The 20,013-nt window shown below is 38.4% G+C and overlaps 1 protein-coding gene across 2 annotated transcripts in view; it reads right to left on the bottom strand.

Annotated features, from left to right (window-relative positions):
* Positions 1-18,060, bottom strand: part of GABRB3 (gamma-aminobutyric acid type A receptor beta3 subunit) — a 142,227-nt gene extending 124,167 nt beyond the window's left edge. For both annotated transcript variants that reach the window (XM_018563135.1, XM_018563143.1), the window contains exons 1-3: positions 18,002-18,060; positions 17,630-17,721; positions 17,285-17,352 (exon numbers count right to left, since the gene is read on the bottom strand). In XM_018563135.1, the coding sequence (XP_018418637.1) occupies positions 17,285-17,352; positions 17,630-17,721; positions 18,002-18,045 (204 nt within the window). In that variant the 5' untranslated portion in view covers positions 18,046-18,060. The remainder of the gene's footprint in view (positions 1-17,284; positions 17,353-17,629; positions 17,722-18,001) is intronic.
* Between the last annotated feature and the right edge of the window lie 1,953 nt (positions 18,061-20,013).

Below are 20,013 nucleotides of genomic sequence, written 5' to 3'. Positions count from 1 at the left end.
GTCCCAATACTTTTGGTAATATAATATATATATATATATATATATATATATATACTAAGGTCTGTGGGGTCTAGGCTAGGGAGGTGTAATGCCGTTATATCATGACTAATAATGTTTGTGCTATATAATTTGCTTTTACTAGTAGCATACTACAATGGATTTGGATGGCTGTTTGCTATAATCTAACATTTATGTATTTCATGCAGCATTTCTAAACATTTTTGCAAAGTAATTACTTCTGTTTAATTATATTTAAAGGGATTTTAATGAAGCAATTGTGATTTCAATATGCCCAAAGGCAATAGCATGTTTCAGTAGGTGATATAATATGCTTAGAGCTTTCAAGCTGCAGAGGGACGTTTTCATAAAAGCACTTACAAACATTGTTTGGATGTTTCCCAGTGTGATATTCGGATAAACTTAACAGCAGTCGTTGCACTTGTCTCACTGTATAGGCCACCAGACTTCTTGCAAAGGTCTGAGCTTCTACAAAGCTTTTACCAACTTTCCTTTTGTAACAGAAGTTCCTACCTGATAGCCCAGTCCATAGTTCAGCTTCACTCCTCCCAAAAAATACCTGGGAGGAGTCAAGGCAGGCAGTACAAGCTTCAGGACCCAGCCCTGTCTACAATTAGCACATGTGTACTCCCCAGGCAGCAGGTCCGATAGGTCAGTAACAACAGCATACATGCCCCCTCCAGATAAAGCCAGGAGGTTCTCCCAAATATTTATATCATTTCCCAGCATGCATCACTGGCAATAAACCTCCTTGTGGTTGGCCAGGGGAATAAAATCTAAGTTTAGGCTGGATGCAGCCTAGCAGAACTAATGTTAAAGACTCACTCCTGCTTAGGGCATGTTGGCTACATGTGCATTTATTTAGTTATTTGTAATGGTATTATGTCTTATGTTGCAGTTAAATATCTGGTGATCCTGCTAGTTCAATTCTGCTTCTGTCTTAAACTCAGTAATGTCTAACCAAGTATTGTCTAATTAAAATATGATTGATTACTACTACACATGATCCTAATAAACGTTACACACTTAAAGTAGAACTATTGTCTCTAATTAAAAACAAGTAGTGCAGCACTCAATTAAAAGTGCATTCTTCTCTTAGTACTCCTGCAAAGTCCCTCATATACCTGTTGAGCCTGTCAGTGAATTCCACCTAATGATGCTTCCTGTGATAAAGTTCCAACAATGTTGCAATGCTCCTGAATTCAGAGCTGAGTTGCCACTCTCATGTAGTCTGTGGCTGCTTTTACTATAGTGTAGCAAGAAGGCATTGCATATCTATTGTCTTTGTTATTGCTGATTCAAAAACCTGTAGCTTGTCAATCAGCACCTGGCCACAACTAGTTTTGCCCACTGATTTCTGGATTGACAGCACTGCGTCTGTTGCTAAACACCTCCCACTGTAAGCTGCAGTGTCTGGGAAGGAGAGCATGTGAGACACAAATGATGGAGGGTTTGGCTCACTCAGGCAGTTTTTGTTTGCTTTATGATGATTGCGCATCATGTAGTAACTGGATTAGGAAATTGTTTAGACAAGAACATTTAGTTTATTTGTGTACTAACTAGTATTTCAATCCAGTACTGTCATGGGCAATAGGTATATGCCTAAACATAGGAGAATAACAACTTTTTAACAACTTCATTGGACTGATTTACTAAAGGAGATTAGAATCTTTACTCAATAAATTAAATAAATATATACTTCAACTATCCAATCATATAAAACACAATTTGATGTTTACTTATTTCATATGATTAGGCGTGTAAAGTGAACAGCTAAATTGAATAGCTAAAGTGAATATTCACAACTGCTTTGGTACAGTAGATCAGCCTTGCTCTCTTAACACATACCTCTTACCTTTTAGCCTTTTTCATTCCAGCACCAACCAGAAAGTATAGCGATGGAATACATTTTCTCTTCATTTCTAAGTTGTTTGCTTTTATACCTGCACAGTTTTCTGCAAACTAGCAACCTTGAAGCTGGAGATATTGTAGCTTACATTTTATTTTGTGTTTATCAGTGTTTTTATACCACACACCCCCTCTATGACAAAAACATCTCTAGAAAGCTGGTTATACTGTATGCTACTTCAGTTCTTCGGCAACACTTGGACACTTTTGACATCAGCAGAGCCTGCAAAAATATATAAAGTCACAGTTTTACAGCTGCTAAGTGAGTTTCTGCTGTTTCCCAACCTTAACCTCCTTCTCTTAAAAATTGCTGACTCAGTTTCAAAGAAAATAAAATTTTAACAAAAAATTACAAATAAAACCGCAAATTGTATTTTTTTTAATTACCTTTTTAGTTTAATTCGTAGCCCTCTATTATTTTCAAAAACTGAGAAAATGTCAAATGCTGCTTCTTTGTGTTAATGACCATACTAGTGGATTCCTGTATACTCTTTGTGTAAAGAGCACTCCTTGAAATGTCATTAACTGCTCATGTACTTTTTTCCAGTAGTTCTCTTTTTACAACACTGGCACTCTTCAAAATAATCCACAAAAAGTCTGCAAAAGGAACAACCTCCATTTCTTCCTTCTTCTCTCCTTTCCCCCTTTTTTTTGGCATGTGGATGAACCTAGACAGTTAGACAGGTAGATAATAGAGCTTCTAACTTATATACGATAATTAATAATCACATTTACCAGCATATGCACAAAACTTAAATATTAGTTTTGACTAGACTGACTCCTTAAGATCCATATACTCTTCATATTTATATGCCAGAAAATGCAGTTTGCATGCAAGATGTGGTTTGTACATCAAATTAATCAACTACATAACTGCATTGTCTCATATTTATCTTTAGAAAATTAGAAAGTCACTACTTGGCTGAGTGCTGCTATCTCTACCAATAGTAATGTTTCCAACAACAGCTATACTGTGGCTACTGTCAATTTATTTTACTGTTACACTGACACTTAGAAGTGTTAGACAACTAAAATTTGCTAAGTTTATGGTTCAAAAACCAATGGCTCAGCATCGGAATGGCTGGAATGAAAGCTTGAGGGAAAAGTTTGCCACTAATTGGATGCGTTTTACTGAAGACTACAGTCTTTCTGCACTACTACTACTACTACACAGCAAATCAGAAGTGCTAGATAGAAATAAATCCGTAGTGCTGAAGCCAAATATAATTAAGAGAGCCCAAAAGACCTACATCGATATCCCATGAGCACTATGGGATATAGTTGTTGTAATCCAAATAACCATAGGAATGGCCATATAAAAGATAATGATTGTCTTTTTCACCCCAACCTAACCGACATCCAAAAAGTTTTGATGAGTATGAGTTTGAAGAAATTATTAAATGTTTACATTTATCTATGGTATTTAAAATCTTAGCAACTGCTGCATAAAAACATGAAAACTATAGCATGTACATATTGCTTCCATGTAAAAAGATATACAATATGAACAGGGGTGTTTCTTAGACGTAATGGGAATTAGAGGTGCATGGTGTACCTTGTGTACAAAGTATTCTTTCCCACACCAATATGGAAGAACATAGCAGTAGGTATCATCTTTACTTGATTAAAAAACATAAGACACACAGGGCTATTCACAAAAGGGTGAAGAGTTTGGAGAAGCCAGGAGAAGTGAACAATCTAGGACAACATAGCTGAACTGGAAAGTGAGCTGAATTGGAGAATTTTTCCAAATCAGCTACTTTGGCCTAAATTGTTCACTTCTCTAAACTCTTCATCCTTTTGTGAATAACCCAACACAGTCTTGAACATAATAAATAAACAAAGCAAATATAAAACAAAACTACTGTACTGTGCATTCTTTTACTTTTGCAATTTTTTAACTCGAAAGGTTGTGCAAACAGCTGATTGTGAAGAGGAATCTAACATTTTAGGTTCATGAGTGAACATTTCATCATCTTCCACACAAAGGGGGTTATTCACAATGGAGCCGAAGGATACAGCCGTAGCTTTGGCTAATCCTTTGTCTCTCTTCGGCCGCCGGAAACCGAAGGGTTGCTGTACGAGCTATTCACAATAGCCCGTACAGCAGCCGAAGGTGGCTGAGCGGCTCAGCCGTGCCGAAGTCATATGCTTCGGCTCGACTGAGCTGAAGTGACAGCCGAAGCGGGGCGAACGGCCTGTCGAAGGGCCGGCCGTTCGCCCAGCAAATGATAGCTGGGTAGAGCCAGCTGTGAGCTCACGGCTCGCTCAGCTCAGTTGTAATGACAGATCAGCATCCCCAAATGACCTGGGGATGCTGATCTGTCATTAAACAATAACAACTGGGCGGAGCTGGCCGTGACATCCCGGCCGGCTCCGCCCAGTTGTTATTCATTGGCTGGGACCTGCTAGAAGACTCTGGCAGGTGCCGTCCAATAGGAAACGGCGCTAGCTGTCACTGCTAGCTCCACCCGATTGTTTTTCTTTTTTTTTTATTTCTTTTTTTTTTACTATTTGTTTACATTTTTTAAATATTTTTTACCTCAGGGGCACCAAGCAGTATAGCTGAGCTGGCGGCATTCGGCTATGCACTCACTGCCGTTTGGCCCCTATGAGAACACCCTCGTCAGAGCGCTGGCCATCTGGACTGCCCCTTCAATTTTTCACTACAGCTCAGCTGCATGTTCGACTGACCGAAGGCAGCCAATGTACGGCTGTTTTCAGGCGATGTACAGCTGAAATCAGCCGTACTGAGCAGGAGTGAATAGCCGAACGTCGTTCGGCTCTGTTCACTTCGGCTTGGTTATTCACTCCGCGGCCTTCGGCAGCTTTGTGAATAACCCTGTAAGACACTAACATGCTGCCATTATTTTTTCTCTCAAGCTCCATTCATAAACTACTAGAACTGACGAGAACTTGATAACATTTAGCATTACACAGCTGCAAAAATTGGCAAAATTGGAAAAACTTTTGATCCTGTATAGCATTTACTAAAGTAAGACATTAATAAATCAAATCTAAAGATAAAATACAACAGTTTTATTTTTCCATTCTAAGACCCTAATAATATCTCATGACCAAGGGTCAATTTACTTGTTATCCACACACCTGATACTGTATCTAATGTGATTTCTGCCTAAACGTACTGAAGCTAATGCAATTACCTTCTCCGAGAAGAATACGGTAAATAATTAATCCCTTATATCACACATCCATAAAATTTAAGCTCAATTCCTAATTTTACAGATCCATAACATTTCCATTTTCTGCCTTTTTGAATGACAACATGACTATTATTGATTCAGTCACAAACACATTGATAATGAAAAAAATTATACAAAGAGTTTTAATTGAGATATAAAAACACACGGACATGAAATAATAGTTATTACAAGTGACTCAATCTTAAAAATTCCTATTTTAAAATTCTTACTATTTCTGCCAGTAGAGTTTGAAACAGGAACCTTTTAGGTTCACTGATATACAATACACAACTCTAAGATGAACACATTAATAAATTATATTGATTCAGTGGAGTTAAAATATGTTTTTTCTTCCCGCTGGTTCAAAGGATTTGAAAAAATGCATTCATATTTTGAATTAAAGTACCCCTTGCTTGCCATGAGTTTAAAAGAAAAAAACGTTTCCCAGCTCCCAGGCTAGACATGCATGATCACACAGTCTTCAGGCTACAATTAATAAAGGCATATAGTCTTATGTTTGCATTCATGCATGGCACAAGAGGACAAAAAAGGCGTGCCCAAAGTAAACATATTATTACAAACTATGCACACATACAAAATGATAATACAATTGCCCTCCCTTGTAAAACGTTTTAAGTTAAAGGAGAACTATAGTGTTAAGGTTTTTCCCCATAGTTCTCCTTAGGGTAACGGGAGGAACAAACTAGCGTCCTCACGTCACCCCAGGCTCAGTATACCGCGAGTTGCTGCTCGTGGTATATTAAGACGCCGCAGCTGAAGCGGATCCTGACAATTATGTCTGGATCCGCCCAGCTGCGTGACTGACAGCTGGCTCTGCCTATCTAGAGGTAGAGCCAGCTGTACCCGCCCCCTCCCCTGTCCGTTCCGCCAGTCAGTGCTGGCGGAGCAGAGCGCGGAGGGGGAAATCCAGCCCCTCCCCTGTCATCGCAGAGAGCCGTGACAGGATCGAGAGGTGAGCGAATACCGGTATGTGTTCGCTCACCTCCCGATCTACTGAGCCGACCTGTGACAGTTTCATTGTCACAGGTCGGCTGGAACTATGAGGTGAGTGAAAAGCACTTACCTCATAGTTCTCATTTAAAAGCATACTCCACCTGTTGAAAAAAAAAGAATAATTGCCCACACATTAGTGGGCAAAGAAAAATATTCATTAATTAATCATTTGCATATGAACCTGAAAAGCATAAAAAACCACCACCAGTGGATCACTGGTGAAATGCAGAGGGTCCAGAAGACTATTCCTAGACCATGAACCTTCAGTTATGGGGCTGGAGGAAGCAATAAAGAACTACAAGTGCAATAATATCACTGGATATCATTGTGCTCAATTTAGATCTATGAGTCCCTCTGCCATGGTGGAAGATGAGAACTGTAGCCTTTTTACTCACAAAACCTGTAAATAGATCTTTGAAGAAATGACAAGGCTTTACAGAGTCACGCACAGGCACAACAAATTCAAATGTAAACCGAAAACATCAGGGAAGAGAAGAACTCAGACAAATGTGTGTGTGTGGGGAGGGGTGGGATGTGGCCATGTTATATGTTACACTTTTTTCAATAATCGATTATAATCGATTATGTCGATTAGTTGTTGCAGCCCTACACCCTTAATATGTTTGTAACATTAAACATGGTCTAAAAGGTAAACTTTAAGTTGATCTTTTTTATATTGATATCTATATACTATAATAAACTGTAGTTGACATTTGCTACACAGGCATTAGGCTCAGAAGTGAGTCAAATGCAGTATGGTTCTCAGGTGCTTCTGGGATGCTTTTACTAGTTCATGGCTTATTTTGAGTTGTTCATGTAGTTGCTTCAATCTGTTGTTTGTGAGTTGCTTTTGCATTCACATTGACTTGTATGGAAGGAAAAGCAGCTCAGATGCAACCACAAGCCTGAATACATGTAAAAACGAATTAGGCATGATTCACTGAAGGGTGAAATGGGTTTGCATGTCTTATATTGGTTTGTTTACACATGCTAACTTTTATTCCATTTGAACCTGATTCAGTAAAAATTGAGCTCTTTGGTTACATCATAATTTGTAGCAAAAAGCAGGTGATATTTAGCTACCTATAAGCAAGATGGAGCCTTTGATGAAAGTTTATTAGATTGTTCTTAAGTTTTCACTGTTTCCGAACTAAGGTCACTATTAGAATTATTTGTCATTCTCCTAAAATTCTCCTTTAATAGAGTTGGAAAGGATTAGATCCTCAGTCAGGATTTTTATCATTGCCACCAGAACATGATGTAAAGTGTAAATATTCCAGAGTGTCTAAGAGGGTAATTCCCCTCTCTATGTAGACATTTTCTCACATTTCATCTTCAAATTTAAACTTTTTTTAATGTAATATTTAAAAATGTTTTAACCGTCTTCCTAATATTTTTTAGTCAATATTGGTCTGACTTAAATTGTTTTTAGAATATTGGGCTTCAGTCTGTAGACAATAAAGAATACCCCAGCTTACCATGAGAACTGTCTTGTCTAACTTCATCAATAGAATTCTTGCCTCCCTGTTATTGCTATACTTTTTGGTATTTCATAACCATAAACTGTATGCACACAGCCCAGTTTGCATTAAAAAAAGTTCACATGCAAACTCTACCGGCAAAATAATGCCCACAACTTCACATCATGTTGGTACACACAAAGGTCTTTTTGACTGAGGCGCAAAGACACACAGAAATTAATTCTTTTTAAGCATACAAATGTTTGGACTTTGTAGTGTAGTGGAGTTTAGTGAATTGGACACTGGTTCAAAATGAGGAATGTTGTTTCCAAAATGCACATTTTATAGAATGCCACCTGTCAGTCTCTGATGGCTATTTATATTTACCTAATGTTGATTGAGCTGAGCTTCCTGAACATTATATTTCTGTACTCTATGTTTTCTGTTTAGAAAATTCATTCCAGACTGTGTGCAGATGGATTGCTCCAAGCAAAATGACTGTTGTGCAATGGTGAATTCATTCATTCAGATGACTATTGTAGGAGCTCGTTGTGAGAGTGGTGGGTGGGTTTCTGTTATGCCATTATCCACACGTTACATGCATTTGCCTTTCGTATTATATAATTTATCTTGAGTATATTCTTATTAGCCTTATTTATATTCACAAATAAGGCTAAAAATAACCATAAATACTACAAATGATCAAGTGACCTATAACAAACATAGCTCACTAAATAGTCTAATTTAATGTAGATGCATAGTTTCCTTTCTTCACACATATGCTTAAATGCAGCTTTCAGTTCGGATTATAGCTAAACAAATAGTAATTCTAAATAGCAAATACCAGTATTTAGACAAAAGGGGATTTACACTAAATTAGCCTTTGTCAGTTCCATCATTTTAAAAATGACTCTAATTATGCCAAAAAGTGTCAATCACAAATGGCAGCCAAAGAATTTAATCACAGCTGTTGGAAGTGCAGAGTCATAGCTGTGTTTTAAACATACTACATTTTGCACAAAAGAACATTCTTAACAAGTGTTAACCATAGCAAACCAAAGGGTAATGAGATTTTCAGAAATGTAATTACCACAGGATAATTCTACCCAAAGGTAAACATTAACATCTTCCCTCCAATCATTTGCTTGGGAAATGCATGCTCCATGGGAAAATTCTATTTGTATCCACTGATAATAATAAGGGGAGATAGAAACAATAAATGTGCTAGTTCTTAGTATTAACATAGACTGCACAGAGCTAGAGCAGTACTGAATCGGCACTCTGGATGTTATGTGTTATAGGTTGTCATCCATTACCAATCTAGCAGTAAAATGTAACCATTCATATTTCAGGATGAACTATGCCAAAGTTATAGGCTTAAAGTGACCCTGTCACCTCAGCTACACAACTAATCTGTGGTCACTATGTAGTGGATAAATACTCACTACTCTGGTGGGTGAAAAAGCAAATCATTATTCTCTTGATGGGCTCTTGGTGCTGCTGCTATCTGACACTTCTAAATGTGTCTAATATGCGCCCCTGCTGGTTGCTGTAGTTCCACCTGCCAGCTGGTGTCCTGTAACGACGTAGAAACTGGCAGAAGAAACCATGGCACCCAGAGGGGGACTCACTACCTGACACACTCAGGATTGTCAGATATTGGCGGCCCCCAAGAAAAAGATTTGCATTCCCACTCACCAGAGAGTTGAGCATTTATCTGATTCTATAACAGGGAGCCCACTAGCCGCTAACTCTATCTTTTATTTGTGATAGAGTTAGGAATGCTTATAAGCCCTGTCAGTTTTTTATACATTTTCCTTTGCCCTGAGAGATTTTACCCCACTTCTCATCCTGGAGACACAGCAGAAAGTTACAGGCAATCTCTCCAACCTGAGAAAAAAAAAATCCCTATTAGGCAGTTGCCACAGATCTATTTTTCTTGTGTGGCTTTGCCTCCTCTGCAATATGACTTTCATTTTGGTAAAGATACCCTCTAACGCCGGTCCTCCATTAAAATAGTTCAGATGCTGCAGCTGTTTTCAATGCAACATTGATTTTGCTGAGATGAGTATAAAAAAACTAACCCTCCCATTCAGAGAAAGGACATGGCAAAACAAACAACAAAAGCATATTTTCAGAACAGGGACAGGTATAAATCTGCACTACAAGTTTGCTAAAATCCTAGAGGGGATTGATTATTTCTTTAAAAAATTATGATTTTTTTTGCATACCTCTAATATACACATCTAACAAAGATGCAAGAACTTGCATGAATCACAAGGTAGACCAAACATATCTTCTGTTATTCCCTTGTTGAAACATTTAGGTGTCTATATCGAATCTATATTGAAATGGCTTGTATGGTAGAAAATGATGTGTTCAAAGGATGTGTTCATCTATGGATTGACATGTATTTGGTATCTCTTGCTGTCACTAGTTGACATACGATAATTCCTTATAAAAAGGCATTAAGATTAATTTAGACTGTTACACTGTAAATTATGCATGTATGATTTTTTTAAATACCGCTCTATCCCCTGCCACCACCATCTATGCTGCTATCACTTCCAGGTTACACAGAATATCAACAAGCGCTAGAGAGAGAGTATTTTGTTGACAGAAAAGATTGCACATATTTCTTCTGCCACAAAACACTAACCTCCAAGCAATGTTTTAGTTTTGTAACTTTACTGCCGCTTTAATGATCTCTCTACACTTCATTTTTTTAGGCGGAAGTATACATATACATTTCCATGTAAGCACCTTTAGCATTCTTTAACATATTACATGTGAAAAGGAACAGTAACTCATTTGCATACCATTATTCTGAACCTAATTTCTAACCCAAATACTGAAATGAACCCCTAAAGTTAACACTTGACTTCAATACCAAACCCCATTCTTACCCCAACACAACTTCTAAATCTGAACAATAAAAATACCTGTTAATATTAAAAGTAAACCTATTGCCATGCCAGACAAAGAAAAGCTATATTAAGCACTATATTAGTATAGTGCTTATAAGAGAGTACAAAGTAAGTCAGTTCTCAACTTCACAATCAGTTCCAACCTGAATGCGGACAGATGGACAGATCTAAATGGCACAATGAGCTTCAATTGTAAAGAATTCCACCACACTAATCTTGCAGCTTTCTTAAGAATGGTTTAGAAACACCAACAGTACCAACACACTTCAGCAATGTTATTTTAAGTAATAAAAAAAAAATGCACTCACAATAAAAGGAGAGAGCCCTAGTTTGGACCACAGACAAAGCACCATCTCTCTCATTTTATTTTGAGCGTACTTGATTTGATTTTTTTAAAGTTGATTAGAGCAACTTTGCTGCACTATGCAGGTGCGCTTTTGTTCATTTTACATATAAAGTCTGAATTTCCATGTAAAAGTAACGTATGCAATTGTTATGCATGCAATAAAATATTAATGCAAAGTCTGTATGCAATTAGCTATTCTATGGTAACCACTGAAAGATCAGGTCAGGTCAAATAATTTTGTTCAATAAAAAAAAAACTTTAAATAACTTGATGAACCAGCATACGCAAACTTGACAAAGAAGATGGGGAGTTTCAAAGTTTGGTTATCTCTCTTAGTTGCATACTACGTATTAATAAACATTTATACAGCCCTGTGGAAAAGTAATTTTTAAATACAATAAATAATTATTTAAAAACTAAAGATTGGTGCAATCGAAATTAGGGTTTATTTGTTTAGTTATTGTGTTTGTCACATGTCATTTGGAAAGAATCTGCTGCAATATGTATACTACTGCATGCAATTTCGCAGCATGTGAGCATTATATATGCCAGCTGCCATACACCTTTGCAGTATTTTATTGACTTTGGGAAGAGGAAATTGCTTTGTAATTTGAGCCATGGCACACTGAAACTGATAAATTTGTATGTTATGAAGTGATAAAACCCAGTATTACCTATTATGATAACAAAGGGAAATTATCGTGCATTTAATTATTTAATGTTACAGCAAAGGGAAATGATCATGCATTATTATTATTTTGCTTACTTGTAGTAATTAATGCAAAATGTACTTTTGCAATTTAAAATAATTTTTTAAACAATTTTCATATTTAAGAACGTAATCAATTGTATGACAAAATTATTTAAAGCCTTATGAGCAACATACATAGGCACCCAGTAATATGTTTTACTTGCACAAGCATTGTCCGCAGCAGCAGTTCTTATTTTGTTCTAAATTTTCATTGGGTGGGCCACTCTAACTAAAGCAGGCCATAGATGGCTAGAATTGTATCTAATTATTGCTGAATCTGATGAAATTCCAGCTGTGGGTGGCCTTGTTAGCACCACTAGGTTTGACAAAAGTCAATTTAGTTATTAACTGACCCTTCTCGAAAATTATTGTCCAAACAGTGACTGTATCCTATCAGATGCAGTCACTGTTTAGGTATTCAGGCAACTGCAGCAATAGTCAGCAATTGGGGTTTCCTCTATCCACACTATTTAGGCTAAACAGACAAATCTAGTATGTATGGTATGGCTAGCATTAAAGTGCATCTCAAGATATTCAGCACCTTAGCAGCCAATTGTGCATAGCCTAACATGTTTGCTGTGTCATGGTTTCCTTATCATATTAGTTATACACGTTTACAACGTTTCCATCTAGTTGATTTCTGTATGCCAGACACTAAACCTAACAGAGCCGTAATCTTTCTTTGATCTAAAAGTAGGAAAAAAACTTTGTGCATGGCAAGGTTTTGTCAAACAGTTCTTTACCTTTCTTTGTCCTAAAGTTATTAAAGTTAGTGCTATATAAAAGGGTATGCCTACTATAATTGAAAGAGCAGTTTCAGTATTGTAAAAAGAAACATTACACTCCCTGTCATGCCTTTAGACGCCAACATGTTTTCCAGCATTTAACTAAAAATAATTTGTGTAGGTCACTGATTGGGAAACTAATACTGCCCAGGTTGCAAGAAATAGAAATGTGAGGTGGAAGTTTAAGGAACTTTTATCTGGCTGCAGACTGAAATCTAGATGTCACATAGAAGCATAAATAGGTTATGTAATAAAAGACCAACAGGTCAATGAAACCTACCCCTTTTTGGATTTTTATTTTGTTGCTTTCACTTTTTTTTTTCTCTTTTTAACCTTTTTGTCTGAGTATAGATTTATGTTTGACCCAATCATCTTTATGCTAACTTACTGTTGACTGACTAAAAATTTCTGCTAAAAATATGTTCCTAGAATCAACTACTATTTCAGTAAAAAAATACTTTCTAAGATTAGTTTTAAACTTTCCTCCAGCTAGTTTGAGGTCATGACCCATGTTCTTTATCTTAGCTGCATATTGAAAATACTGCTCCCCTGAACCTTATTCGCATCATTAAAATGAAAAAAAAAAGCTCTAGAATCATCAGCATCTTGCAGTGAAAAGAAGGAGATTAAAGTAGGTATCTCAACCTAGACGTTGTGATGGCACATATATTGTCCAATGATCCTTAGAGGTATACTGTCTGTAGAATAGCAATAATTGGGGCTACTCATGCTAGGAAGGTCTTAGGCAACAGTACATTGTTTTTCAACAGTATAAAACCTAGCCAGAAGGGGTTCCAACAGTAAGAACCATAGCCAGAAAATGAAAACAAAAAATACTCTTTTATGCTCCCTGGCCCCTAACCCTAACCTATCCCTTAGACTCGCCTAGCATGTACCGCTTCATCCTCTTAACGCTAAAACATAATGCTTACATAACCCACAAATGCACCTTATAATTAGACAAACACAGGGGCTGTCAGTGTTGACCTTCTGCCAAAAATACTAGTCTGACTGTCTTTGCATCAATACATTCAGATTCACCGGGGTTGATTTACTAAAGGCAAATAGGCTGTTTAGTTTTCCCTTAGCTCAGTAAAAGTGGTGAAAATTCACTTTGCAAAGAATACCTAATCAAGAACAGGGAAATGTTTGCATGATGGAAGTCAGAAGAGCTTCACCTCATTCACTAAGCTAAGGGAAAATTCCCTTTCAAAGTGCAAATTCCCTTGCAAAGTGAACAGACTAGTTGCCCTTAGTAACTCAAACCCACTGATGTAGAACAAGAATGAAAGTCAGATCTCTTAATATGCATACTTGTTTCAAGTCTGTGCCTCAGCATTATAACCAGGCAACTAGCACTTATTCTTAGTAGGATTTTCTGAACTACTCTAATCCTAGCTCTTCACCTCACCCTAAATTCACTTGGCATCACCATTGTAGATTCAGCACTATCAGTATCTGGAAACAGGCAATAAAACTAATTTTAATGACGATGGTTCTCATTCTTCCCTAATACAGTTGGTGTGTAGAAGACTGCCAAAAGCCATGGGCTGGGCCAGTGAGCCAGCGGGCTCTGTATACAGGAGTTCTATTAGACATTGTTGATGATTTCTATTAAATTTGTATAGTATTAGTGCATTCTTCATAAGACTCTTGTAGTACAGCATCTTTGGACTAGACTGGTGCAAGACTGAAAAGTTGCATCATACTGGTTTATTACCGAAGCTTTGCACTACTCTAACAGATTTGTTTTACCACCCTGGTAATGCTAAAGTATTAGATTAGACTGATATAATTTTATTTATTATGATGATGATGTTGTATTATGTTTTAGGGTTTTATTAACAAAGCTCTCCTAGCAACATTTTTATTAACCCTTGCAGTGGTGCTCCCCTGAACTGCGAGGGTTAACTGCTCAATTGTGTCTAGGGACTAAAATAAAAAAGTTATACTCACCTGATCCTCAGAGATGGACGGCTCTTAGACTACTCCTTCTAGCTACGTTCCCCTCCACTGCAGCGGTCTAAGGATCTTTGAGTCATCACGTCCAATACACTGTGTATAGGAAGCCGAGGGACATAGGATCACTGCAGTGTAAGAGGAGAGAGGCTGGAGGGAGTGTTGTGACAGCCATCTGGCTCTCAGGTTCGGGTGAGTATACCTTTTTTTTTTTAGTTCCTAGACACAAACGAGCAGTTAACCCCTGCAGTTCAGGGGAGCCCCACAGCAAGTGTTAATATTAATGTTGCCCAGAGTTCTGCATTAAGAATAGCATATTAGGACATAAACACCATTCCTATAATTGTCAGTAAAATTCAGAATTTTACATGAATCATATAATTTAAATGGAACATTGTTCTAGCGTTACCTGTCACATTCAATTCTATATTAGAAAAAAAGTTCTATAAGTACAACAATGTATAATGCAATTAAACTACATAACTTTTTTATTCAGCAAAACGTTTACAAAATGTTCATATATGATGAGGTATATAGCCAAAGAAAAGTGAAACATTATCTGTAACAGTGAGCATACTTGCCACTTGACAGGTGGACCTGCCACTCAATAAATATGAATTGCAGAGAAAAGAGATAATGCTTTTAGGAAGTAGCCATTACTATGGACAATTAATACCGTGCTTGGGCTTTCAGGCATCCCAGGCAGGAGATTTTTTTCTAACAGTACTGCAAGGATTCCTAATGCACTTATCTTTGCACAGCACAAACCTCTTAATGTCAGCACACCATAAAAAGAGTAATAACAATAGTACAAGGGTGTTCTATTGAGCAAACTGCTATTAGCAACACAACTACAATGCCTGCCTTACCCATGGTAACAATAATCCTATACATAAAAAGCACAGCATAATAGCAAAATGCTAACTTCTACATTTGTTATACACAAAGCTGTAATTTAACTACGCATTGAAAAAAATGTTACTTGTATTTGTATATGCTATAGGAACTAAAATATACAGCTTTATATTGTCACTAACAGTACATCATTTAAACATCTAGTAATTATTTAGGGATGCTTTTAAACTTTACATAATTTTCCTTAAATTTAGTGAATGCTTTTATTGCTTTTAATGCTTTTATTGATTTAAAAAAATACATAAATATTAAAAGCTTATTGAAATGCCAAAAATTAAATATGAGGATGATTGTAAGGGACATAAACAATGTTAAAGCTAACGTCAATGCTTATCTAACTTAATAAACTTTCAGAATTTGCCAGTGCCCCACGAGTGTCACCTGAAATAATACGCGGTTAAATAACTTACTGACTCTCCTATCAGCTGGCCAATTTGGATAAATCAATGTTTTCAATCATTCAATTTAAAAATATTCCCATAACTCTATATTGATTTATTTATTATGAGCTAATTTACAGACAAGGCTGTCATCACTTCTTTGAAAATAATAGGATGCTTTAGTTGTAAATACCAGTAGTACTGGCTATCGATCCGTATGACCTTTGACTTTTATTATAAAGTATATTATGTGTGTATAAAATGCATATAATGAGTATTGGATTAGGAGAAACTGAATTAAACATGTCCATGTTCCTGTGAAAGTAGTTACTACAATTCATTACAAGTAGCCAGCAGTTTCACAGTAAAGGTGTTCTAAATGCTATTTGAGTGATAATTTATTCACAACATGTTTGAGGGGAAAAAATATCTGTGAGTATGGTTGAGAGAGAGAGAGAGAGCGAGAGAGAGAGAGAGAGAGGGGGAGAAAGAGAGAGAGAGAGAGAGAGAGAGGGGAACAAAGAGATAGAAAGAAAGAAAGAAAGAAAGAAAGAAAGAAAGAAAGAAGGAAAGGAAGAAAAAGAGAGGGAGACGAAGGGACAAAGAGAGAGATGGAGTGAGAAAGAGAGAGCGAAAGAAAAAGAGATAGAGAGAGATTGAGGAAGAAAGAGAGAGAAAGAAAGAAAGAAAGAAAGAAAGAAAGAAAGAAAGAAGGAAAGAAAGAAAGAAAGAAAAAGAAAGAAAGAAGGATATGGAGGGAGAAAGAGAGTGAGCGTGAACGAAAGGGAGAGAGAGAGAAAGAAAGAAAGAAAGATATGGAGAAAGAGAGAAAGAAAGAAAGAAAGATATGGAGAAAGAAAGAAAGAAAGAAAGAAAGAAAGAAAGAAAGAAAGAAAGAAAGATAAATGGGAAAAAAAGAGAAAGAAAGAGAGAGAGATATGAAGGGAGAAAGAGAGAGCGAAAAAAAGAGAGATATAGAGAGGGAGCGAAAGAAAGAAAAAGTAAGAAAGAAAGAAAGAAAGAAAGAAAGAAAGAAAGAAAGAAAGAAAAAAAAACAAAGAAAGGGAAAGAAATAGAGAAAGTGGAGTAGACAGAGAAAGAGAGTTCTAGAGAAAGAAAGAGATGGAGAGGAGGAAAAGAAAGAAGGAAAGGGCCAAAGAGAATTGAGGCAAGAGGGAGACAGTAATCTATTATATTACAATGTTCTGTTACATTATCAACCTTGAATGGAGAGCATAGTATTTAGAACCATGGCCTAAGTGCTTTAGTATACTGGCCAGATAATGCATTAGTATCCTATTGACAGAGTTTAAAAAGCAATCTGTATCAGGGACCTTTCAGCACCACAGACAGCTCCTACACTTGTACTACAAACTACGCCAAAGCCAGCCCGTTAAAAGACCTCCCAAACACTCTCTAACAATGACATGAAGACAAATAATAGCATAAAAGTCACCAGCAAAGTGGCCACAACAGTAAAATCAGCTGAACCAGAGCCCAGACTGGAGCCGCAGCAGAACACAGCTAAAGCACATCATTTGTAGAGTGGAAAGCAAGTAGTTGTGAGTCAGCACGTCCAGGCAGGAAAGTAGAGGGAGAAGATTCATGCGGGGCTTACCATGTTGACTTCAGAGACCATATCAATGCTGGCGATGTCTATATTCATTCCAACAGAAACTGGAGAACCTGGAAAGAAATCAATAAGCGTATGACTGAAGGAAGCCCTCATTCTGTAAACTCCACTTCTTCAGACTTAAAGGATCTCAGCAAGCATACAATCTGAAAGCATTCCATACAGACAACTCAGAGATGTAAACGGTAATGGCTTACAATCAATCGTTATGGAGTAGCTTGCATTGTATGCACAACACCCAACACACTGACTATGGCTGTCCAACTAACTTGCATGCAGTGATGGTACGACATAAAACAGTACGTTGTAGAGTAGATAAAGCTGTCTTACCTCCAAAGTCGGGTCTTAGGCGGATGTCATAACCCTTTAATAGTTTATCCACTGTCTCTTTCACAAATGACATGTTACCGGGATCATTGACACTGTGGACATACAAAAGACTTGGTCACAGCAGGGACTAATTACAAAAGAAAATCAGAAGCTTCTAATGAACTTTTTAGACCTCTCAAGACTTGTTTGGCAATCAAAGCTAAATAAAAGCTTATTACATTACAGCTCCTCTCACTAGCCCAGGAGTAAATGAAGGTGGTAACACTTCTGACCAAGTACCAAGCAGAAAACATACAGGGAATTTTAAGACGCTGGGAGTCCTGTGTGAGCCCTTTGATGGAGCCCATTAGGCTTCCCTGCAGGGCAACCTACCTTTGGGCGCAGCACACCACCGCCACTAGGACCGGAGCAGACATCAATCCAAAAAGATACCACCGCCTTTACGGTTCTAGTAGCTGAACCTTACATCCGAACTTGTTCTACAGATTAAGGCAAGCCTCAATGAGCAGCATTAGGCGTCAGACCAAGGAACTTCCTGGAGTCCTCAAGGGAATAGTGACTATGGGGGAGGAGATAGTTATGTCATGAACAGGGCAACTGGGGTGTCAGTGTGTGATCAGGGCAGGGTGACTGAAGCGAAATCCTCTATCTTGCCACAAAAATGATCAGATCGGTGAATAAATGCAAGTCCATAACGTGCTTTTCTCTCTCTCTCTCTCTCTCTCTTCGATCTTCTAAGTCCTAGGCTTCAAAGGGAGCAGCCTTCGCTGGCACAAATGTAGAGGAATGAAGAAGAAGAAGAAGCATGCAGCAGTCATGCCGTGCTTGTATCCCTCCAGCTCCTGATGGCATTTTAGGCATGGCAAGACAGGCAATCAGATGGGGGGAAGTTTCCAGTATGAGATGGAATGGGATGAGCAGAGCACCATCAGCACCTAGCACAGGTCTACACTGAGCCCTAGCCAGTCCATGACCATGTGAAGCGGAGTGTGACCGTGGGGAGCCCCCTTAATCTTCGCCAAGCACAGCCCACAGTCATCCTAAGCCAAAGCAGACTCAGCACTGCAGCAGCAGCAGCTTTGCTACTCGTGTGCGGCGCCAGTCAAGGAACAGAAGACATTGGTGCAGTCCTAGATTCCTGGCAATCATCTCCCAGCAAAGTCCTAATGCTGTGAACAACACGTGTGTGTGAGTGACGGATGGGAAGCCTCCCTCCCCTAGCACGGCACCCGGGACTCTGGATGTGGCAGCAGTATCCACCGACAGGACCTGGGGCAAAAGCCGCACTGGGAATCCTCAGCCTTCTCCTTCTGAAAGGCCATCTGGCAGTGAATGGAGGGCTCCGGAGTGGATCTGTGCTACACTCCCATCCAGTCTCCGCTGACAATGGAAATCATTCGAGCACGCATCTTGTCAGCTCCTTCTGTGTGCTACCCACAAATAAAACCTGGCTGTCGTCGGCATGCATTCATCTCGCCGAAAAAGAAGGGAGTTTTCCTTTTTTTGGTTCAATCTGATTAGAGTTCTGACTGTTATATTTCTAGCATCATGGTGCGTTGTAAATAGCACGCTCTAAACCCCGCCGCTTGCATCAAATGGGATTTGGCTAATTGAAGTTGGCTAATCTTCCTATATTCTGTAGTAGACTGACCTCAGCACTGGCTGCCATCACATTGCTGCAAAAGGCGGGAGTGGATGGGGACTTCTATTCCATGTCTTCCCCCCCACTCCCAAAACTGAATTAAACTGACACTAAATCAGGAGTTAAATCTTAAAAATACATTTAAGTATCCTATTAACAAAAATGTATCTTATTTGTGTATCACTCAGCTGTAGATCCTCAAATCATTTTTAAATTCATGCTTACACTGTCCTTCCTTATGGATGGTGGCTACTTTTGTTCCCTATGGTCCCTGTGTGTTGTAAAGTAGTCACCGTTCCAAGCTGGCTACCCTGATCTCCCCAATCTCAATACAAATTAGAAGGGATGCACCGATACTAGTATTAGTATCTGTGCCAATACCGAGTATTTGGTCAAGTCCTCGCCCAAATGCTCCGATACTTATCCCAATACCGGAACTATCGGGAAGAGGGAGATTTCCTCTGACCGGCATTGCCGCAAGGGAACATGGAGCCAGATTCCCAGCCATTCAGGAAGCCGGGCCTTGGGTAATGACTTATGGCCCAGTTTCCTGATTGGCTGGGAAGCCAGCTCCATGCTGTTTGGCTGGCCTCGATACTGGTTGCTGGGAAGCCGGCTTCCCAGCCAATCAGCATCGAGCCGGCCAAACAGTAATGATTGGCCAGGAAGTTGGCTCCATGCTGATTAGCTGGGAAGCCGGCTTCCTGTCCATTCAGCATTGAGCGGACCAAACAGCCGACTT

The sequence above is a fragment of the Nanorana parkeri genome, unplaced genomic scaffold, assembly GCF_000935625.1.
Source record: "Nanorana parkeri isolate BGI_ZX_2015 unplaced genomic scaffold, ASM93562v1 scaffold21, whole genome shotgun sequence".
Classification (NCBI taxonomy): Eukaryota; Metazoa; Chordata; class Amphibia; order Anura; family Dicroglossidae; genus Nanorana; species Nanorana parkeri.
Note: the sequence above shows the minus strand (reverse complement) of the source record. Positions and strands in the feature narration are given on the sequence as shown.